Below are 17,263 nucleotides of genomic sequence, written 5' to 3' on the forward strand. Positions count from 1 at the left end.
AAAGGAGCTGCAGCTCCTCCTGAAAGTTGGGAGTATCCTGGAAGTCATGCTTGGCATAAATCCTGGGTGAAGCTCTGCTTTTCTTATGCTTTACCTTGTGCATCAAAGGTCTCTGCTAGTTCAACAAGAACTGCACCCATGCGGGGTGCTCCCAGATCCACACTGTCTCTCTGAGGCAGAGCTGCATTTTCTCTTGCACATATTCCTTGCAACAGATTACCTGGAAGCAGAAGGTCCAGGTGAGTGCCCACTGCCCCAGCTGTGCTGCTGCAAGGGTGTGGGCCCTCCTGGGGGCAAAAAACAACCAACAAAACAGCCAACAAAGCCCCCTGAAAATAATGAAAAACTATTTCTTTCTGGTGAGAGATGATACATCCCTTAACAACTGTCCTGGGTTCAGCAGTAGCAGTCATGTTTCTCCTTCTTGGTAGCTGGTGCAGTGCAGTGTTTTGACTTTCGGCCTGGGGACAGAGCTGATAGAGATGTTTTGGTTTGGCCAAGGACTTTGTGAGCCTCATGCTCTGCCAGGGAGGAGGGGAAGCCGGGAGGAAGCAGAGACAGGACACCTGACCCAAACTGACCAAAGAGGTATTCCATACCACAGCACGTCATGCCCAGGATGTAACTGGGAGTTAGCCGGAAGGGCTGGGAGACTGCAGGGTTGGAGGAGGTATCGGTCAGAGCTTGGTCGGGCTGGGGGGGCGAGTTATTGGTCGGCTGGTGCTGAGGTGTTGTATTCTCTTCCCTTGTTATTTCCTTTATCATTGTTATTATTGGTGGTAGCAGTAGTGATTTGTGTTATACCTTAGTTACTAAACTGTTCTTATCTCAACCCATGGGAGTTGCATTCTTTTCGATTCTCCTCTCCATCCCTCCGGGAGTAGGGGGAGGGAAAGAAGGGGGGGAGTGAGTGAACGAGTTACCTGGCTGGATTTAAACCACAACAACAACTCAATGCTGTAGTGAAATAAACCCATGTGTGCTGTGAGCCCTGTTAAGTAAGTCCTTTTCCCTATTATATCAGTCTTTCCAGTATGAAAGTGTATTAATTAAGTTTGTTCATGTTATACACTAAATGTAATGAGGTAGTGGAATTTTACTGGAGACTTTGGTATTGTTCATGCTTAAATAAAACAAGATAAAGGATAGCCCAGCCCCAGAAATAAGGAAGCATAGAGGTGTCCACAAAGGATAAAGGATACTTCAGACAACCAATAGCAGCATCCTCACCCTCTAACATGTCTTTGAAACCCTCCCAGCATTGCCTGAGATCAGAGATAAGTAACTATAACAAGACTGACTCCAGTGTCACCTGGATCAATAGAGAAACAGCAAGAATGCCACAAAACTGTAGCTGCTTTGCGAAGTTTTACTCTGGTTAGTAATCAATAGTGTGGATGACAGTGATCAGTCAAATTGTGCTGTACCTGGATGTTTGATGGGTGTAGAAACCCTGTGTAAAACCACATCTGGGGTGCCCCAGTTTGGCTGGGAGAATTTTTGCGGCAGTCCTTACCCTTCCTGTGGGCTTGAGTAGACAGTGACACGCAGATTGGCGCCTGCAACGCTTTGGTGAGGCCAGTGGCATCCAGAGCCCTCCCTAACCCTGCTGTACCCAAGCATAAGGTAGCAAACCCCAGTGTGGCCAGATGCACAGTCTGTGTGGGGCTGCGTCACCCCAGGCCTGTGGGGCAGCAGCATCCAGAACCGCCGGGCAGCCATCACCTCCTGTGACACCCAGTCCGGACTCCCTGTCCAGACCCAAAGAAGCTGTGCCTGCAGTGGCTGGCTGGGAGGTGTGCTGGTCCCTGGGGCTGTCTGCTCCAGCGCTCCAGCATTGTCTTTCCTGCCAGTGAGGCTGCTGGGGGCTTTGAGAGCTGTTGGATGCCTGCGGCTGATCTCACTTCAGGAGAGGCAGCGGAGAGGAGCGGCTCTGATTTATTCGTCAGACCGAGCCTGAGCTTACCCGCCGTTGTTTGTGCGACCTATAGCAAGGAGCCCACCCCCTCCTTTACTCGGCTGCGCTGGCTGGAAGTACCTGCGGGTCTCCAGACGTCACCAGGCTCTGGTTATAAAGCGCAGGCGACAGAGCATCTCCCCAGCTCCGTCTCTGTGAGAGGCACATCCTCGGGAAGTGAGCTGTGCGCGGGCGGAAAGATGTTTTACTCGGGTATCCTGACAGAGCCGAGCAGGAAAGAAGTGGAGATCAGGGAAGCGGCATCTCTCCGCCAGCAGAGGAGGGTGAAGCAGGCGGTTCAGTTTATTCACAAGGATTCTGCAGATCTCCTCCCTCTGGATGGGCTGAAGAAGCTGGGCACTTCCAAAGATACTGTAAGGCTTTCTATTGTGTTTGCTGGAAAGAGGCTTAAGAAGCGGGTAGGGCAATGTCTGTGTTTTGTTATCTTTGTGGTGTTTTTCTGTCAGGAGGAGAAGTTGATTGTTCGTGGAAATTGATAAAAGAGAAATGAGGCTTTTCTATGTAAAAGGAAGGGAGTAGAAATACGACACTAGTTATCACCAGGGTGCTTTTTGCCAGGAGGTGCTTTCAGATGGCTGACACTTGGGTCTGAGAGCTTTTAATTCTTTTATCCCATTTACACGAAAATGGGGTACTGTTTTCAGTACAAAATTCTCTCTGAATCAGAGTAAATCAAAATGGCTTCATGTAATACATACATCTATACACATATGTTTGCCTGTGATGCGTATGTACATGCAACATATAATCAGAAAAGATCCAGTAAAGTGCAGTCACTAGTACTTCAAAATGTGAACCTGCTAAGATTACACTTTGATAAAGGCTGATGCGTATTTGGGGGTTTCAAATGAAGATACATAATTCTAGGTTTTAAATACTTACATATGCAATGGTCCATGTGATCCTGTAGCTGACATATGATGTTCTACGTGATATTCTTCATCATGTCCTAGGGCTGGAGAGCATTTCTAAATGCTCACCTGTGCAAATGTTTGAGCTTTCTCTAATGGCAAATGATACTTCAATGTAATACCAAAAGTTTTGATGTAAGGAGCAAAATTTAGAAAACACATCCTGCCCAGGAAAGCTCCTTTGTGTTTTTGGTTTTTTTTCCAATTGTTGCAAAATTCTTGCACCTTGTAACACACAATATTTGATTTGCTCAATACTTCATACAGGTTCATTGAAAAAAGTGAATCTTCTTATTTTTAGTGGTGTATTTCTGTTCTGTCACAGCCTTCCTGCTCAGCTGGGCTAGGCTTGGCTCTGCCTGGCTAAGTGCAATGAATTGGCTGTTCTCTGCAGTCCGCTTGGAGGTGATTGATTGGTTTTGACATCGCAAATGTTTTGCAGTTGTAGGGAGTGAAGCTCCTGCCCAGGGAAGGGCTCAAAGGGAGTGTTCCTGGTCACCATGAATGCCAACTCTCTACTTGTGAGCTACAAAGTGCTGTTCAGAGTGCGATAGTGGCGTTATTACTATTCTAATAGTCTAAATAACATGCCGTGGTTCAGTGACCCACAGTGTGCAGGGTTGGAGCCCTGAGGACTGGGGGTTCTGCTCTGCAGAGCAGAGGGGCAACAGGTAGCAGGAGCCAGGGGCACTGAGCAATGAAGCCCTTGTCCCTGTGGCAGTGAGGACCAGGTTTGGTGCTGGTGGCAGAGGCAGAGCGCAAGGCTCCTCGTGACAGCCCTGTTCATGGGAAGGTCATCGAGGTTTCCTCCCGTGCCCGCACTATCTGAGCTGTGCCTGCAGCATCATACCTGCTGCAACCACAGCCCCTGCCAGGAGGGTCTGTGGGGTGGGGGTGGGGGTGGGGAGGGTGTCCTCTCCAGGGAGGTGCAGGGGCCCTGGGGAGTCGTCAGCTCCTGATCCAGGGACAACAAGGAGGTGCAGCGTGGCAGAGGCACGCTGCCTGCCCGGCAGGTGGTGTGTCTCTGGCCAGGGATGGGGTGAGAACCAAGCTGGTACAGGCCACCCCACTGCAGAACCCTTCTTGTCCTATGCCACAGTAAGGGGTGATGGGACAGTGGGCACACCAAGGGCTCAGCTTGGCTACAGCCTCCTGCCCCTGGGAGGGGGCATGATGCTCCCCATCATGGGATGCATGGGGAGCCCCCAAAGTGACAATACTAGCCCATTCCCCCAACCCCAGAGGTGATGCCATGAATTCCAGAGTTGTTGCAGTGGGTCGTGTTGCAGCTGAGCCACACTGCCAGCACTTCTATGCTCATGCTCCACGTGGGCAGGACAATGATGAGCATTGCCTCAAGACGACCCACCGTGTGGGTCCTGGTGCCATGACTAACTGGAAGTCAGAGTTTTCCCCAGGATGAGTGGGAGGTTGTGCATCTTTGAGACTGGAGAAGCACCAAGAGCCTCCAAATGTGGGACTCCACCTTGGCATGGTCCCAAACCAGAGGCTTTCATCTGCGTGGTCTGGAGGCCCTGAGCATCAGGGGCCTTTGCCCAGAGTGTCTGCATGTCTTTCCTGTGAGTACCTGCACACCTGCTATCAGAGCAGCACGTTTTCATGTATAAAGCTGTGTGACAGCTGTGGTGACGTGGGTGAAGGGCTTTTGATGTGATTGATGTTACTGATGCAGGGTTTCCCATGGGGGTTTTCCAGTGACCTCTCTCAGGGAAGAGAGGAGGTAACAGCTTCCAGAGACAGGGACAGGTGAGGACAGGTCTCATCTGTCAGGGTGACAGCTGGCAGTGACCGCTCCAATCTAGGGAGAAATCCCTTTCTTTGTGGCAGCAGTGCAGGGAGTGCTGTGCACAGTGAGGAGGCAGTAGGTCACTGTGGTGGCTGTGCTGGTGTCCCCACCTTCTGTGCCTTTATTCCTCTCTTGAAGCATCTGTCCTGGTGATGCCCCATATAGGCAGGTAGTTTTCAGTGCATTATTCTGGGTTGGACAGAGCTCTTCTAGTTCCTTGCTCCCTATATGTATTCCAGTTAGCCTAGGATAAGACCAAACTATAGCATAGCATACACTGGATTTGGCAAATGTGGGGCTAGATGTACAGAGCAGAAATGGTTCTGTTTTGGTGCCTCACTGCCAGCCTCCTCCTTGAAGCCCAGACAACTGGCACAGGATGGTGGTTAGGTGGGATTTGGTCTTCCTGGCACTGTAACTGTGACCCCAGACCCCTTGGGCAGGATGTGCTGGCTGTTGGCAGCTCCTCCTTATGCTCTGACACTTCACCCTCAACCCGAGAGCTGCCAGACTGGCTGGGGGGGCTTTCCCTGGAACAATCCCCCATCGCTTTACAAGCTGGGAAGTAAAGTTATAAATAGAAATAAATGACAACAAAAAGATTTTGAGAACCTGGCAGCTGCCTGGGCACCCAAGGGGGTGCTGAACAGCAGGGGACATCTCCTGTCCCATCTTGTCCCCCTGCGTGAGGGGCTGACAGCACGCAAACATGGGCTGCTTGTGGAACAGGTGAATTTGGATGAAGAATAGGAAGAAGAGAGAGTAATTAATCATTTCTTGGGATGGGCTCCACTGGTGCGTTAAAACTCCTTTTTCCTACTGTCGAGGTACAGAAGAGAGCACAAACCTCTCAACATGGGTTTGGGTAGGGGAGGAGCTGGCACCTTCCCTGGCTTTCACCTGCACCTGACTAAAACTGTTATTGACGGGTTTCTTTATCCCCAGATCCAGAAGCCAAAACAATTGGAAGCCTTCCAGCAAGAAGGATGCTGCAAGCTGCAGTGATGAGCTTCCTTATAAATTAGAGAGGAACGAAACAGCACGGAGTTACTTGTGGGTTTGACAGACAGTGGTAATTGGGTTCAGCAGTAGTTGTTGTCTCCGCTCCTTTCAGTCTCTTATGGTGACTTTTTCAGGGGATTACAGGTTTTTGCAATGTCTCAGGGATGGAAAGGGAGACCCCTTATGATGAAAGTCCTGGTTTGTATTTGCATTGTGCTGAATGATGCTAGGAAATAACTTATTTGTTTTGCACTCACACAATGGAATGTAACATTCTATTTGTTTTAGAAGACTGGACAGTTTGGTGCAGTGCACAGGAAGAAAATGCCAGGTAATCCAGGTTACTTCAAGCACTGGTCCTGGCTCTGTGGCCAGCCCATGCCAGATGGAGATCACATCTGCCTTCCCCATCGCAGTCACAGGGCAGTTTTCCTCCTTTCCCCCCCTCCCAGCTGTGGTCTGCTTATAGCTTTCCAGCAAAATGTGTGCTTGTAAATGTCCCCTGGCACATTATCTGTTCACTGAGTACGTATCCATCACTTGAGTCATCTCCGTGACTAACAACCCTCACTCTGTTGCACATGAGAGTTGAGGGAAATACAAGTTAAAGCAAAGTAATTAATAGCCTGAGACAGGATGGTGCTTCAGGGAACCTTTTCAGCCCCCTCTTGCTGGATTATTTTTGTACTGGAGCACCACATAAGCAACATTTGTCCCCCCACAGGCAGGATTTGCTGTGGTTTTCAGAAGAGAAAGTGTCAAGAAAAGACAATCCCATTGTGGTGGTAACTCACGTTTGCTGAGTGCTGGACTTTTTTCTTTCAGTCATGTGTCCCATTTAGGATTCATAAAACCAGGGCCTGAGGAAATCCACATATGTAACTGGTTAACAACCCATAGGAGAACACATAGTAAAAAACATTTAGGTTTAAATCAAGGGCAGGTGACAGATCAAATAGCAATGATGTGTGTGCTAGTGACTTGCTCTTCTCCAGCTTGTCCTTTCACAGGTGTCTGGCAATGTGATTGAAGCCCATCAGATCAGAAGAGCACCCAGACTGCCCTGGATGGTGCCATTCAGAAATGGGTCCTAGCTCAGCAGGGCTGGGTATGAGGGAGGTGACCACTACGTGACTGGCTGCCTTCTGGCCAGCTGGGAACTTCACCCATCTGCTTCCCCAGTCCCTATCCCGTACTCTGGGTTTTTTTGATGAAGAATTATTCCTCCAGATGTGTGCCTCAGTTTCAGGCAAACACAAAGGGTAAGAAGGACATGTCACACGCTGTCAGCAGTCCTAAGCATTTTTGCGTAGGTGAGGAGCCTTGAGGTGGATTACAATGCTGACTGTGCACCTACAGCCTCTGCCTCATGCTGTGGAGTCCTCGCTTCTAAAGTGATTTGCTTGTCCCTCAGCACAGGGTCCACTGTGGAGCCAGTGTGCCTGCCTTTAATCTACTTAACTGATACTGGTTTCTGCTGTTCAGTCTCAGTGGGAAGGCAGCGGTTGCCAGAGAAGTGCTGGAGCTTTGTTGCTCTTTGTACGTGAAGGAGGCAAGACAGTGTCGGATCTGATCTCTTCCTGGTGCTGGGAGGATGTGCTCTCTGGCATGCTGGTCACACATAGCACCTGTGACTGAAAATGGTCATCAAATTCTATTTCCTTTCAAGCCGCAGGTTTTATGCAGAAGTAAGAATGGTGAAAAGTGGGGAAAAAAGAAGATTGTGTGTCCTGGTGACCACTGGTGTTGGCTGCATCTACCCAATCTGATCAGTCAGGTCCAGCTTAACCGCCCGTGTTACGCCTACAGCAGGATCTGAAGCACTAACGTGGTTGCAGTTATTTTAGGATGATGCCAAGTTGCATTAGCCTGCTGTAAGTGCTGCTATTTAATGTGCCGCACAGATTCTTTTAAAGATGAGGCACCGCACTGCACACAGAGGTGCAGGCTGGCCACCTCAGGGAGCCATGGTCTGAGGTTTTCAAAGTTATCCTGATGCCACTGAAATTCCCTCAGGATGAAGAAGTTTGGTGGTTCAGATGTCCCTGCAGATACACAGGACATGGGCATATTTAATATGGATGCAAAAATTCAGGAATAAGCCCGTAAGAAGGTCTCGGTGTGGAGTATTGGAAGGAAAGGGCAGTAATGGGGTGTGTGTGTGAGATTAGCCAGGCAGAGAAATGAGCAGATAATCAAGCAGTCATTTCACCTCCAGCGCAGTACGTGCATCCATCCATGACAAACACTGAACATAAAAAGGCTTTTGGGAAAGCAGTTGGAGGAGATTTTGAGAGGCAACGTGCTTCTCACAGAGCAAGTGGAAATGACAGAGAAAGTGAGAAGCAGCCACATGAACGGCTGGGGATTCCTGGGAGAATACCTACCTACCTTGGCTGATCTTACCCCCTTCCTCTCCTCTCCTTTTCCTCTCATGGCATGTCACTCAGGATTGGGCCCACTTACTCACCCTTAGCAGTTAAATACAAATGGGGGTGGGGGAGAGGAAAGGGATGCAGGGCAATTCGAGACCGAATTCTGACCAGATCTGACAGAAGACACCATCTGTAGCTCTCTTCTTGGAGCTGTGCCTTGTTCACGTGCACCTGTAAAGAGCCAATGCATAGACAAACAAATCAGCTTCTTAAATTCTGGGTGAATTCACACCGAAAGCATTGCCAGAGGTGGAGGCTGGACACAAGTAATTCCTATGCCAGCAATACCAGTGCTCAATGTAAGCGTCTGTTCATTCAGTAAGTCCACACACGTTTTCCATACTTGGGTGGAATGGCAGTTTGTTATCTCTTAGCTTTTCACATCACTGCAGGATTCTCCATGTCTTTATCAACAGATGATAGGCAATTACAGCTGTTTGGGCTGAAACACCACTTGGAAAAGCCTGATTTGGCCTTTGATTTCATGTAGAAATCAAACCTTGAGTTTGGAAAAGGAAAGGCATCCCTCCAAATTCTAGTTAATATTCTGAATGGATTATTCCCTCGCCAATATGAAGCAGTTCCCTTTAGTCAAAGCCAGGTAAGGCAGAGCTGGCAGGAGAGCACATAGATGTAGTCTAGGAAGAGTAAACATAGTCTGGGCAGCAGGGAGACTTTAGGGCAACCCTCCCATAGGCACAGCACTGGCCCAGGGGCCCCACAAGCAGTCTGGCAATGCAGGTCACTTTGTGGCTTTCCTCTGACTTCACCCTGCTCTTCTCTGTGTGTTTGTTTCTTAAAGCAACCACATAATATCCTGCAGAAGCGCCTCATGGAGACAAATCTATCAAAGTTACGAAGCAGCCGCAGCAGCTGGGCTCCAAAGAGTGATACCTCAGCGCAGACCAACAAGCTGAACCAAACCAAAGGGGGCAGCTCAGGGAAAACCGAGGACGAGGAGCTCATAGTGGTGAGCTGCCAGGTAATAGTCCCTCCCCAGACACCCTTTCCCCACCTGCCAGGTTTATTGCTGTGCTCTCATTCTCAACTTTTCCCTCCTGTGGCAGGGGTTGGAACTGGATGGTCTTCAAGGTCCCTGTCGAGCCAAACCATTTTGTGATTCTATGGTGCTGTGTTTCCCAGTCAGGGTTGCCCTCCATCAGGGTTGTCACAGCTGTGTGGGTGCTCTCCCTCTGTGGTTCAGGGCTGCTGAGGCACAGACACCCACCTGGGTAGCACAGGGAAAACTGGTCTGATGGACGTCTTCCCTTGGACATCAGGGCAGAGGGAGTAGCCAGGCTGGGGCAACATGCTGAAATGTTGAGGAGTAATTATTGACGGTGAATCCCTGTGCTCACAGCCATTTTGTTTTCTTCAAGCGCCATTCCTCTTTGCTTTTCCCAGGAGTAATTTCATATTTCTCCTCCTTACCCCCACTCTCCTTTGTATTTTTACCCCCACTCTCCTTTGTATTTTCTGCACACCACAATATCTCCCCCTGCCTGGGGCTGCCCCTTCTGCTGCTGGGAAGGGATCAGGACCCAACGCCATGCTGTTTAGTAGCACTACGTTATTCAAAAAGCAGCTTAAGAGACATCTCTTGGGTGCCTGGAGTGGATGAGGTGATACCCTGTGGGCACCGAATGTGTGGTGGAGTGGAGATGGGCTGGCACAAGATGTTGGCATTTCAGCAGACACTGGTGTGTGTGCAGCAGAGATCCCAGATATCCTGTGCTCATCCCGCATCCTATGCATTATCTCCCATCTCTGCTTGCTCTTGCAGTGTGCGGGGAAGGAGCTGAAGGCCGTGGTGGACACTGGCTCACAGCACAACCTCATGTCGTCTTCTTGCCTGGACAGGCTAGGGTAAATATCCAGCTGGATTTCTCTTCTGTGGGAACTCATGGCACCTGGCAGCACAGGCAGTGCTCCCGTGGCTGGGGCTTTGCTCTCACCAGCAACGGCCATTCTGGAAGGAGTGCTTTGGGCTGTGCCTGGGCAAGCCCCTGAGCTTCCCGTTACATCCAAATCCTGGCTTATTCGTAAATGTCTTTGCAGGCAGCTGAAAAAGAAAGCCACTTGTGCCAACCTATTCATCTTTGAGTAAATCCTTTCAGAGGGTTGGATGCATTTACATCTTTTCAGTGCCTGCCTGTCATTCAGTGTCTCAAGAAGTAGCTGCCCAACCCTTACACCCCTGTCTTCAGTGTCCCCAGGGCAGCTGTGCAGTTGTGTGCTTGCATGTGCTTGAAATCTGGTGTCTGATGCTACTCCCAATGATGAATTTCTCCCAGTTGAAGGGCCGTGTATGTACGTAGTGCTAGAGAGCTGACTGCCATTTGCAGCAAAACTCCCACTGATCTCTGAGGAGCAGGATCAGGCATAAGCTCACAGAGTATCAGGGAGATTTTGGCACTTTATTCACATGGAAACATTGCTTTTTATCACTGACTTGCAGTGATTACAGAAAACGCAATCACAGTTGCTCCCTGAGCACTACTGCATGGCCCTGGATTAATGGTGCCTGTTTTCTGCCCAGACAGTAATTACTTCTTTGCACAACAGTGTCTAGTGGCTGGAAGGTGGCTGTGCTTACTGCAAACTTGTCACGAGCTGTGCTGCACGCACTGCCAGCTGAGGTGTGCAGCGGGCATGGCTGCCTTGCAGGCAGCTTCCTGCAGCTCCTTTGCTGCTTGTGTTTGCAGGGACAGACTCTATAAAGTCAGATTAACAAAGTGGGTCAAAACCAGGGCTTTGATGCCTGGCTCACCCTGCCATGGCTGCGGTGGGTCCCGTGTGACAACAGGCACTGCTCCAGGATGTTTTACTTCAACGCAGTCTCTCGCGTGTGGCAGCGATAAAACACGAGCATTGTTTAAATCCAGCCTGGAGAGCAGCAGGCCGGAGGCGTGCTAGGCCATTGTGCTCTAGCTCCTGCCAGGGCAGGGGTGGCCTCACAGTGGCTTTGCCAGGTGCTGCTGCCTGCAGCCGAGGCTCAGCAGCTCTGGGATGGTCTCTGATGCTGGGGTCTCTGGGGGCCCCACACCTAAAAGCAGCAGGCATGTGCCCAAGGCACAGGATCAGTTCCTCCCTTCTCTTGCAAGTGTCTTTCTGCACCTTGTCACAGTGTGGTTCAAGCTCTTCCCCTCACCTTGGAGGAAAGCAGAGGGGGGGAGCTTGGAGGTTGCTTGCAGTGTAAGAAATCCCCTGTGGAGGAGTGGGTGTAGCTGGTACATGAGCACTGTTTAGGTCCTGGCTCCAGTGTCACGGCCTGTTCCCTGAGGTGGGGACAAATGGGGGGAAATAAAGACTACAGGAAGCTGGTCCCCCCAGGGTGGATGGGCAGACACACACACTCACTGCTGCAATGCAGCTCAGCACAAAGGTTCTTCCAATAGCCAAAAAGCAATACAGCTTTTATCCAAAGGAGAGATCACTGCCTTGAAATGCCTTTCCATTAGGTTCTTGTTCAGTTCAAAAGAGAAACTTAAGCTGAATAATTAATCAGTGTTGTCAGACTAGCTCATGGGGCATAGATAGAAGAAACAACTGTGCCTGAGATATCCCTGACACCCTTTTTTCTTGTCTTGAGCTGAATATGATTGATCTGTCCCTATTTCCTCTGAGTAAACCCAGCAGCAGCACCTGCTAACAAGCATGGTTCGGGCATGCTGCCCTGGCTGTGAGGGGGGGACATGGTGTTGGTGGTATGGTATCCCTTCCTTATACCCGCACTGCATTAGAAGCAATTTTGGATCAGCAGCTTCCCCAAGTCTTGAGGAAACGTAGGAAAAAAGATTCCCCAGGTAAAAAGCAAAATCCAGTAAGGAGCTCTGCTTGGGCAAGGGCTGACACAGCCCCAGGTCTGTGTCGTGGGTTGTGCTATGGTCTGACATGTGTGTAGGCTGCTGGCTGTATGCAGAGCATCAGACAACCTTCCAAGGAAGCAGCTTTCTGCTAATGACATGGTAATATGAGCAAGCTAAGAGCACTTCCAAACCCTGTTTGCCCCTTGCTGTAGCAGCCGAACCATGTCCATGTCATATCAGAAGTGTTTTCAATGTGCAGGCTAAAGGAGCATCTCAAAGAACTCCCTGATGAAGATGAGATGCTTCCATTGCCACATGAGGTGAGGGCGATCGGCCAGATCGAGAGCCTCGCCATCACGGTGGGAGCGGTTCCCGTGGAGTGCAGTGCCATTGTCGTGGGTGAGTGTGAGTGTACTCCTCATGTGGCTGGGGCTCTACTCCCTCCTACCCAGGGGAAAATGAAGCTTCAGAAACATGTTGAAATTAAAATAGAAATACTGATTTTCTGCAGCGCAAGCGCCTGAGGGCCCCTCAGATGGAAGGAGGGTGGGAGAGAAACAGGCAGGGAGGGAGGGAGAAATGGAGAGAGGGAGGATGGCTGTTTTCACAGGGCTGTGCTGGCAGCACCAGGCTTGCACTCTGCGAGGAGAGACCACCATGTCTCCCTACAGGCATATCCACTTGTCCTTGTTTGATCATGTACCCCTCTGGAGTAACTCAGTCCCTTTATAAACAGGGTTCTGTTTAGCAGAGCCACCATGAAGGAAGGAGGGAGTCACTGACAAAAAGCATGGGAAAGCGTTTTGAACGTATAAACTTAAATGTTCCTGTTTTTCAGAAGACTCTGAGAAACCCTTCTCCTTCGGGCTGCAAACACTGAAATCTCTGAAGGTAGGGTTTTACAGCAAGGCTTTTACCCATGCTGGGGGAGCTGGGACCACTGTGAATTGCAGTTTTCCCTCTTACCTAAAAGCATCTATTCTCTACAGTGTGTCATAAACATGGAGAAGCACCATCTTATTCTGGGGAAGACAGACAGGGAAGAAATCCCGTTTGTTGGCAGTGGCAGCGTTGCGGTGGGAGAGCAGTAAGTTGTCTCGGGAGTGAGCTATGTGGATGGCAGTGCCCCCTACCAAGGCTGAACAGGAGCCCCCAGACCCTCACTGCAGACGAGCAAGAGCTCAGCAGCTCATTGAGTTTTGAAACTGAGCCCCTGGCTTTTTCAGCAGCCTTTTGCACCTTTTGCTGCTTTTGTTCCGGCAAAGGCGGTGTCTGAAAAGACACAGGGAAACACCTTAGGAATTGTACTTTTTGGAGGTCACCAGGAAAACTCCATCAGTGCTGCTCTGAGAGTGTTCCTAAACAAAACTTCTTCTGGAAAAGATTTATGGAGCACGGCAGATCAACCCACATGAATGTTTTGCGAAGTGCAGACAGAGAGATCCTGCCTGGAGGTAACAGTGTTGGCACTTCCCCCAGCATCGCTGGGGCTGCACTCCTGCCACCTGCTCCTGATGTACGGGACAGTTTCAGCCTTATCTCCCTACAGAAAGAGAAATCTGTGCACATTCGTGCCTCTCTGGCACCTCCTAAATGTGTGTAGCTTGTGACGACTGGCTCTGCAGTCAGGCAGGCAGCAGTCCTCCTTCCAGGCACTACACAGGGCTCTTGCACCCTGAGCACCGTGAAAAAGAGATGTATGGCTGACTCCTGCCTCTCACTAAGCCCTGAGATGAGGATTTGCACTTATGTGCTTCTCTGGCTTTGCAGGCAGCACTTGTGGTTGCTCACGGATGGACACAGCCATTTAAAACATGTTTGCTCACTGCACAACAAAGCATCTTTAGCAAATGATGCAGGACAGCACCTTCTTTAGCTGCCCATCATGACCAGCCACATTCAGTTTTGACATCCTGCAGCCCCTGTGCAGCAGGAGCCTGGGTAGGAGCAGGGAAGGAGCAGACCTTCCTCAGGTAATTGTATTTATGCTCCTTGGACACTACAGGAGGGATGTGCACGCTAGTGCAGGGAGTCAGGACAACAGCGCATGTGCACCCGCTGCATGCCCAGGACAGGCACCAGCCACGGGTACTGCCAGTGTGTGAGACAGGGAGTGCTTGGTACAGCACCATAGGGAGACTGTGCTGCAGTGCAAAATCACAGGGTGCTGTCCCTCTCCCCTTTGAAAAAGGGATGTGAGAGGCATAGTGTAGTTCTGTCATCACTGCAGTGCTGAATTGTTTCTTGGTACTGCATTCAAGGCCAAATTTTTAATTTTGCTGTTTGTTTTTTTTTTCCCCCATGAAAAATGTCTGTTTTATTGAATGTCTTTTTTCTTTTTTTTTTTTTTCCCTGTTTCAGCAGTTTGGAGGCGTAAAGAGAAATTGAAACACCATCTCCATGCAAGAGCTTGACATCAAAGTCTTGTGCAGCTGTTCCAGATGAAACAGCAGTGTGCTGCTTTGAAACCATTTATACCAGGCTACAGCTTGACTAGAGCTAAATGAAATCCTGTTCAGTAGCCAGTTATTTAGAGATATTGTCATGTTTATCTATGGGTTTTGAGAGACAAACGTGTGCTTATTTTCCGGACTTTTCTATATAGCATCCTCTTTATTACAAACAGTTGAGAAAACCTTATGAACTTCTTCTGATGAGAAAAATACTTTTTATAGTGGCCTCGTATGGGTAATTGTATTTAGCTGTGATTAGAGGCTATCTGAATGAAATTTTTATTAATGATTTTTCCAGGGGCTAAGCATTTATATTCACTTAATTGATACTGCCACATTCAAATGGCCATTACCAGGAAGTTACTCAGAGTAAAACAAGAATGCTAATACCACCTAGAAATTGTAGCTCATCCTGTTAGCATAGTATTGTTGCCATGTAATTAGGGATGCAACTGCTGGCTTGATGAGAAAGAGCAATTACAGAATTATTAATGGATTATAGGCTTCCCTGCAGTGGTGTGGCAGAAGCACAGAAACAGGGTTTGGAAGGGCTCCTGGGGTGATCTCCCATAGTTCCCAGCCTGCTGCAGGGTTGGTGCAGCAAAGGGGCAGCCCATTATGGCACTGCCTCGCTGGGGTTCAAAACCCCCTGAGGAGGGGTCCTCCAGGCAGGTCTTGGCTATCTTCCCAGCAGGAGCAGTCGGGACAGTTAATCATTGTATTGAGCCAAAAAGAAACAACTAAGCACAAAAGTATGTTGTCTAGAGAGCAGCAGGTACAGAACCAAATGGCCCCAATGTGCCCTCGGTTCTCCCCTGCTGCCAGGACTGGTGCCTGCCTGCTTGCCCAGCATCCAACCTGAAGCACCAGCAGCACCTGGGCTATGTGCTGGTGCAGGCTGACTCTAGTTGGATTTGAGTGTTCTTGCCAGAAATGCCATATTTTTTATATTTATTTACAAATTTCCTGGGATCTTAAGTACAACATTAACCTTGGCCACCCTCAGGGCAGGTGGGAGCTTTTACCAGGACATTTAACTTGATGTTACTGTGATGTAGCAGTAGGATTGCTACTTCACGTGCTGTTCACCTGCAGACCAGAACAAACATATTGCCTGGGGGATCCTTGCCTGGTACAAAAGCAGCTTTCTAGATTTTTAAAGGCTAATGTGAATTAATTACTGTCATCTGCTGAAGAGGCATCTTTAAAGCTCAGAACAATATCCTTGCGATGATGTGTATCTGCCCATGGCCAGTCCTGCTGCATCCGGATCTGCAAGGGCCAGCTGTGTACTGCAGGAGCGTTGCTCCAGCAGCTCTTCCTTATCAAAAGCCCTTTGGCCCCACACAGGCACGGGCTGCAGCTTGGCTCAGCTGGGCTGTCGAGTCTCCCATGGGATCCACACTGCCACTCATGTGCTTAAAGCCCCCCCACCCCCATACATTAATGCATTGCTCACCCAGGTGTCCCGTGGTGCGTAGCATCAGCTGCAACCACTAACATCGTCACTGGCATTTTCCACTCAGGAGATGTCTTGACAGTCCTGGGTGAGGACCAGTAACTCTTGTCACCTCATGGCCATCGGCTCAGATTTGGAGCATGTCCCAGGAGCCAGTCTCCTGCCCCCATTAGTCAGTCTGTGCCCAGGAATGTCATCTCATGCCTGCCATGGCATTTAAGCTGCAGCTTTATCTCCTGCAGTGGGTTTGAACTTCTTTCCAATATCGGGTGTGAGTAGCAAATCTGAACTATCTGTACTTTGAGCTATTTTCTATTTTGGTGATAAGTTTCAGTGCTTTCTCTACATACAGTATTTTATATAACACAGTTATATAAATATATACATATATATATATATTTACAGAGTTGGGCTGCCCAGGGCAGTCCCACTGATGTGTGGTAGAAATATTTCTCTAAATATGAAATATATTGGATTATTTTCTATGCTATGAGTTTGGTATTTTGGTACTTCTTTCTTTCTGTGCTTATTACTGTGCTACATGTCAAATTAAATCTAAATAAAATTACATTGTTATTGCTGTTTATTTGCTTGGATCCTGAATATGCTGGGTTTTTTGTTTTCAGTGTATTTCTTTGTTGAGAACAGGAGTTCATTTCACTCTTTACCCTGGTGGGACTCCACAATGCTTTTGTGTTTCTGTTGGAAAATGGTATAGAGAGAGCGTCAATGGAGATGTGCTAACCAGGCAGGCCAAGTGCCATTGTGGTAAAGTGTGAGCATTTGAAATCCCAGCCTTTCACTGCCATCCATCTGCCTCCCAAAGGAGGTGTGAGATCCTGCTTGTGCTGCTTCGAGTCTTACCCTTTGGAAAGCTGAGTTTGTTCCTGCTGTGTTTGGCTAGCAACCTGGGGCAGTGCCAGCCAGTGTATGGGAATACGAAGGTGTCTGTAAATTTTATGAAGGCAGGAAAAGAAAGTGGCCAGAGCAAAAAGCAGGTAAGGGATGTGTGCAGTACTTATGTGAGCACAAAACAGAGGAACAGGAGCCTAAGGCTTCAGTCTTCCCCAAAGCTCTGAACATGGATTTAGGGGCTTGCTGTCTCTGCCCAGATGTGCCTTAGACTGCTTTAGCAGTAGTTGATCTCACTCTTACCAATGACAAATTATCATTTTTTTTTTTTTAATCAAAGGCCACAGCAAAAACCTTTGATGGAGCAGCAATACTTGAAGCCCAGTGAAAGTGGCTTTCCTCAGCACTCGGCTGCCTTCCTCCGAACACAGAAAGAAACCAGACTCCAGCAATAATGTGGAGAAACAGTGAGGATAAATGTACAGGCAAAAAAATTTCTTGTGCTTCCCGGAACTGCTGCAGGTTTCTAGGCTTACTCAGTCTATCCATGGTGCAAG

At 49.0% G+C, this 17,263-nt stretch overlaps 1 protein-coding gene across 3 annotated transcripts; it reads left to right on the forward strand.

Annotated features, from left to right (window-relative positions):
• The first annotated feature begins 1,867 nt into the window (after positions 1-1,867).
• Positions 1,868-16,440, forward strand: NRIP3 (nuclear receptor interacting protein 3). Of its 3 annotated transcripts, none has more exons than XM_061462971.1 (7): positions 1,868-2,331; positions 8,936-9,115; positions 9,917-9,999; positions 12,202-12,341; positions 12,784-12,833; positions 12,932-13,029; positions 14,304-16,440. In XM_061462971.1, the coding sequence occupies exons 1-7, from the start codon at positions 1,885-1,887 to the stop codon at positions 14,317-14,319; spliced, it is 1,014 nt and encodes a 337-aa protein (XP_061318955.1). In that variant the 5' UTR covers positions 1,868-1,884; the 3' UTR covers positions 14,320-16,440. The 3 variants fall into 3 exon arrangements, with proteins under 3 accessions (XP_061318955.1, XP_061318954.1, XP_061318953.1); XM_061462970.1 differs by having other exon boundaries at positions 1,872-2,331; positions 12,781-12,833; positions 14,307-16,440; XM_061462969.1 differs by having other exon boundaries at positions 1,873-2,331; positions 12,781-12,833.
• Positions 16,441-17,263: the final 823 nt, after the last annotated feature.

Source organism: Pezoporus flaviventris, unplaced genomic scaffold (genome assembly GCF_033815535.1).
Source record: "Pezoporus flaviventris isolate CSIRO_AGI_PZ_B2104156 unplaced genomic scaffold, CSIRO_AGI_Pfla_v1 ptg000036l, whole genome shotgun sequence".
Taxonomy (NCBI): Eukaryota; Metazoa; Chordata; class Aves; order Psittaciformes; family Psittacidae; genus Pezoporus; species Pezoporus flaviventris.

What these genes read in the sequence shown, in the direction of transcription:
- NRIP3 (XM_061462969.1), top strand. Translation starts at nt 1,885, where the DNA reads ATGCCTGCGGCTGATCTCACTTCAGGAGAGGCAGCGGAGAGGAGCGGC. An exon ending in TCTTGCCTGGACAGGCTAGG is followed by an intron (nt 10,000 to 12,201) that starts GTAAATATCCAG and finishes TTCAATGTGCAG; the next exon opens with GCTAAAGGAGCATCTCAAAG. An exon ending in GTGCAGTGCCATTGTCGTGG is followed by an intron (nt 12,342 to 12,780) that starts GTGAGTGTGAGT and finishes CCTGTTTTTCAG; the next exon opens with AAGACTCTGAGAAACCCTTC.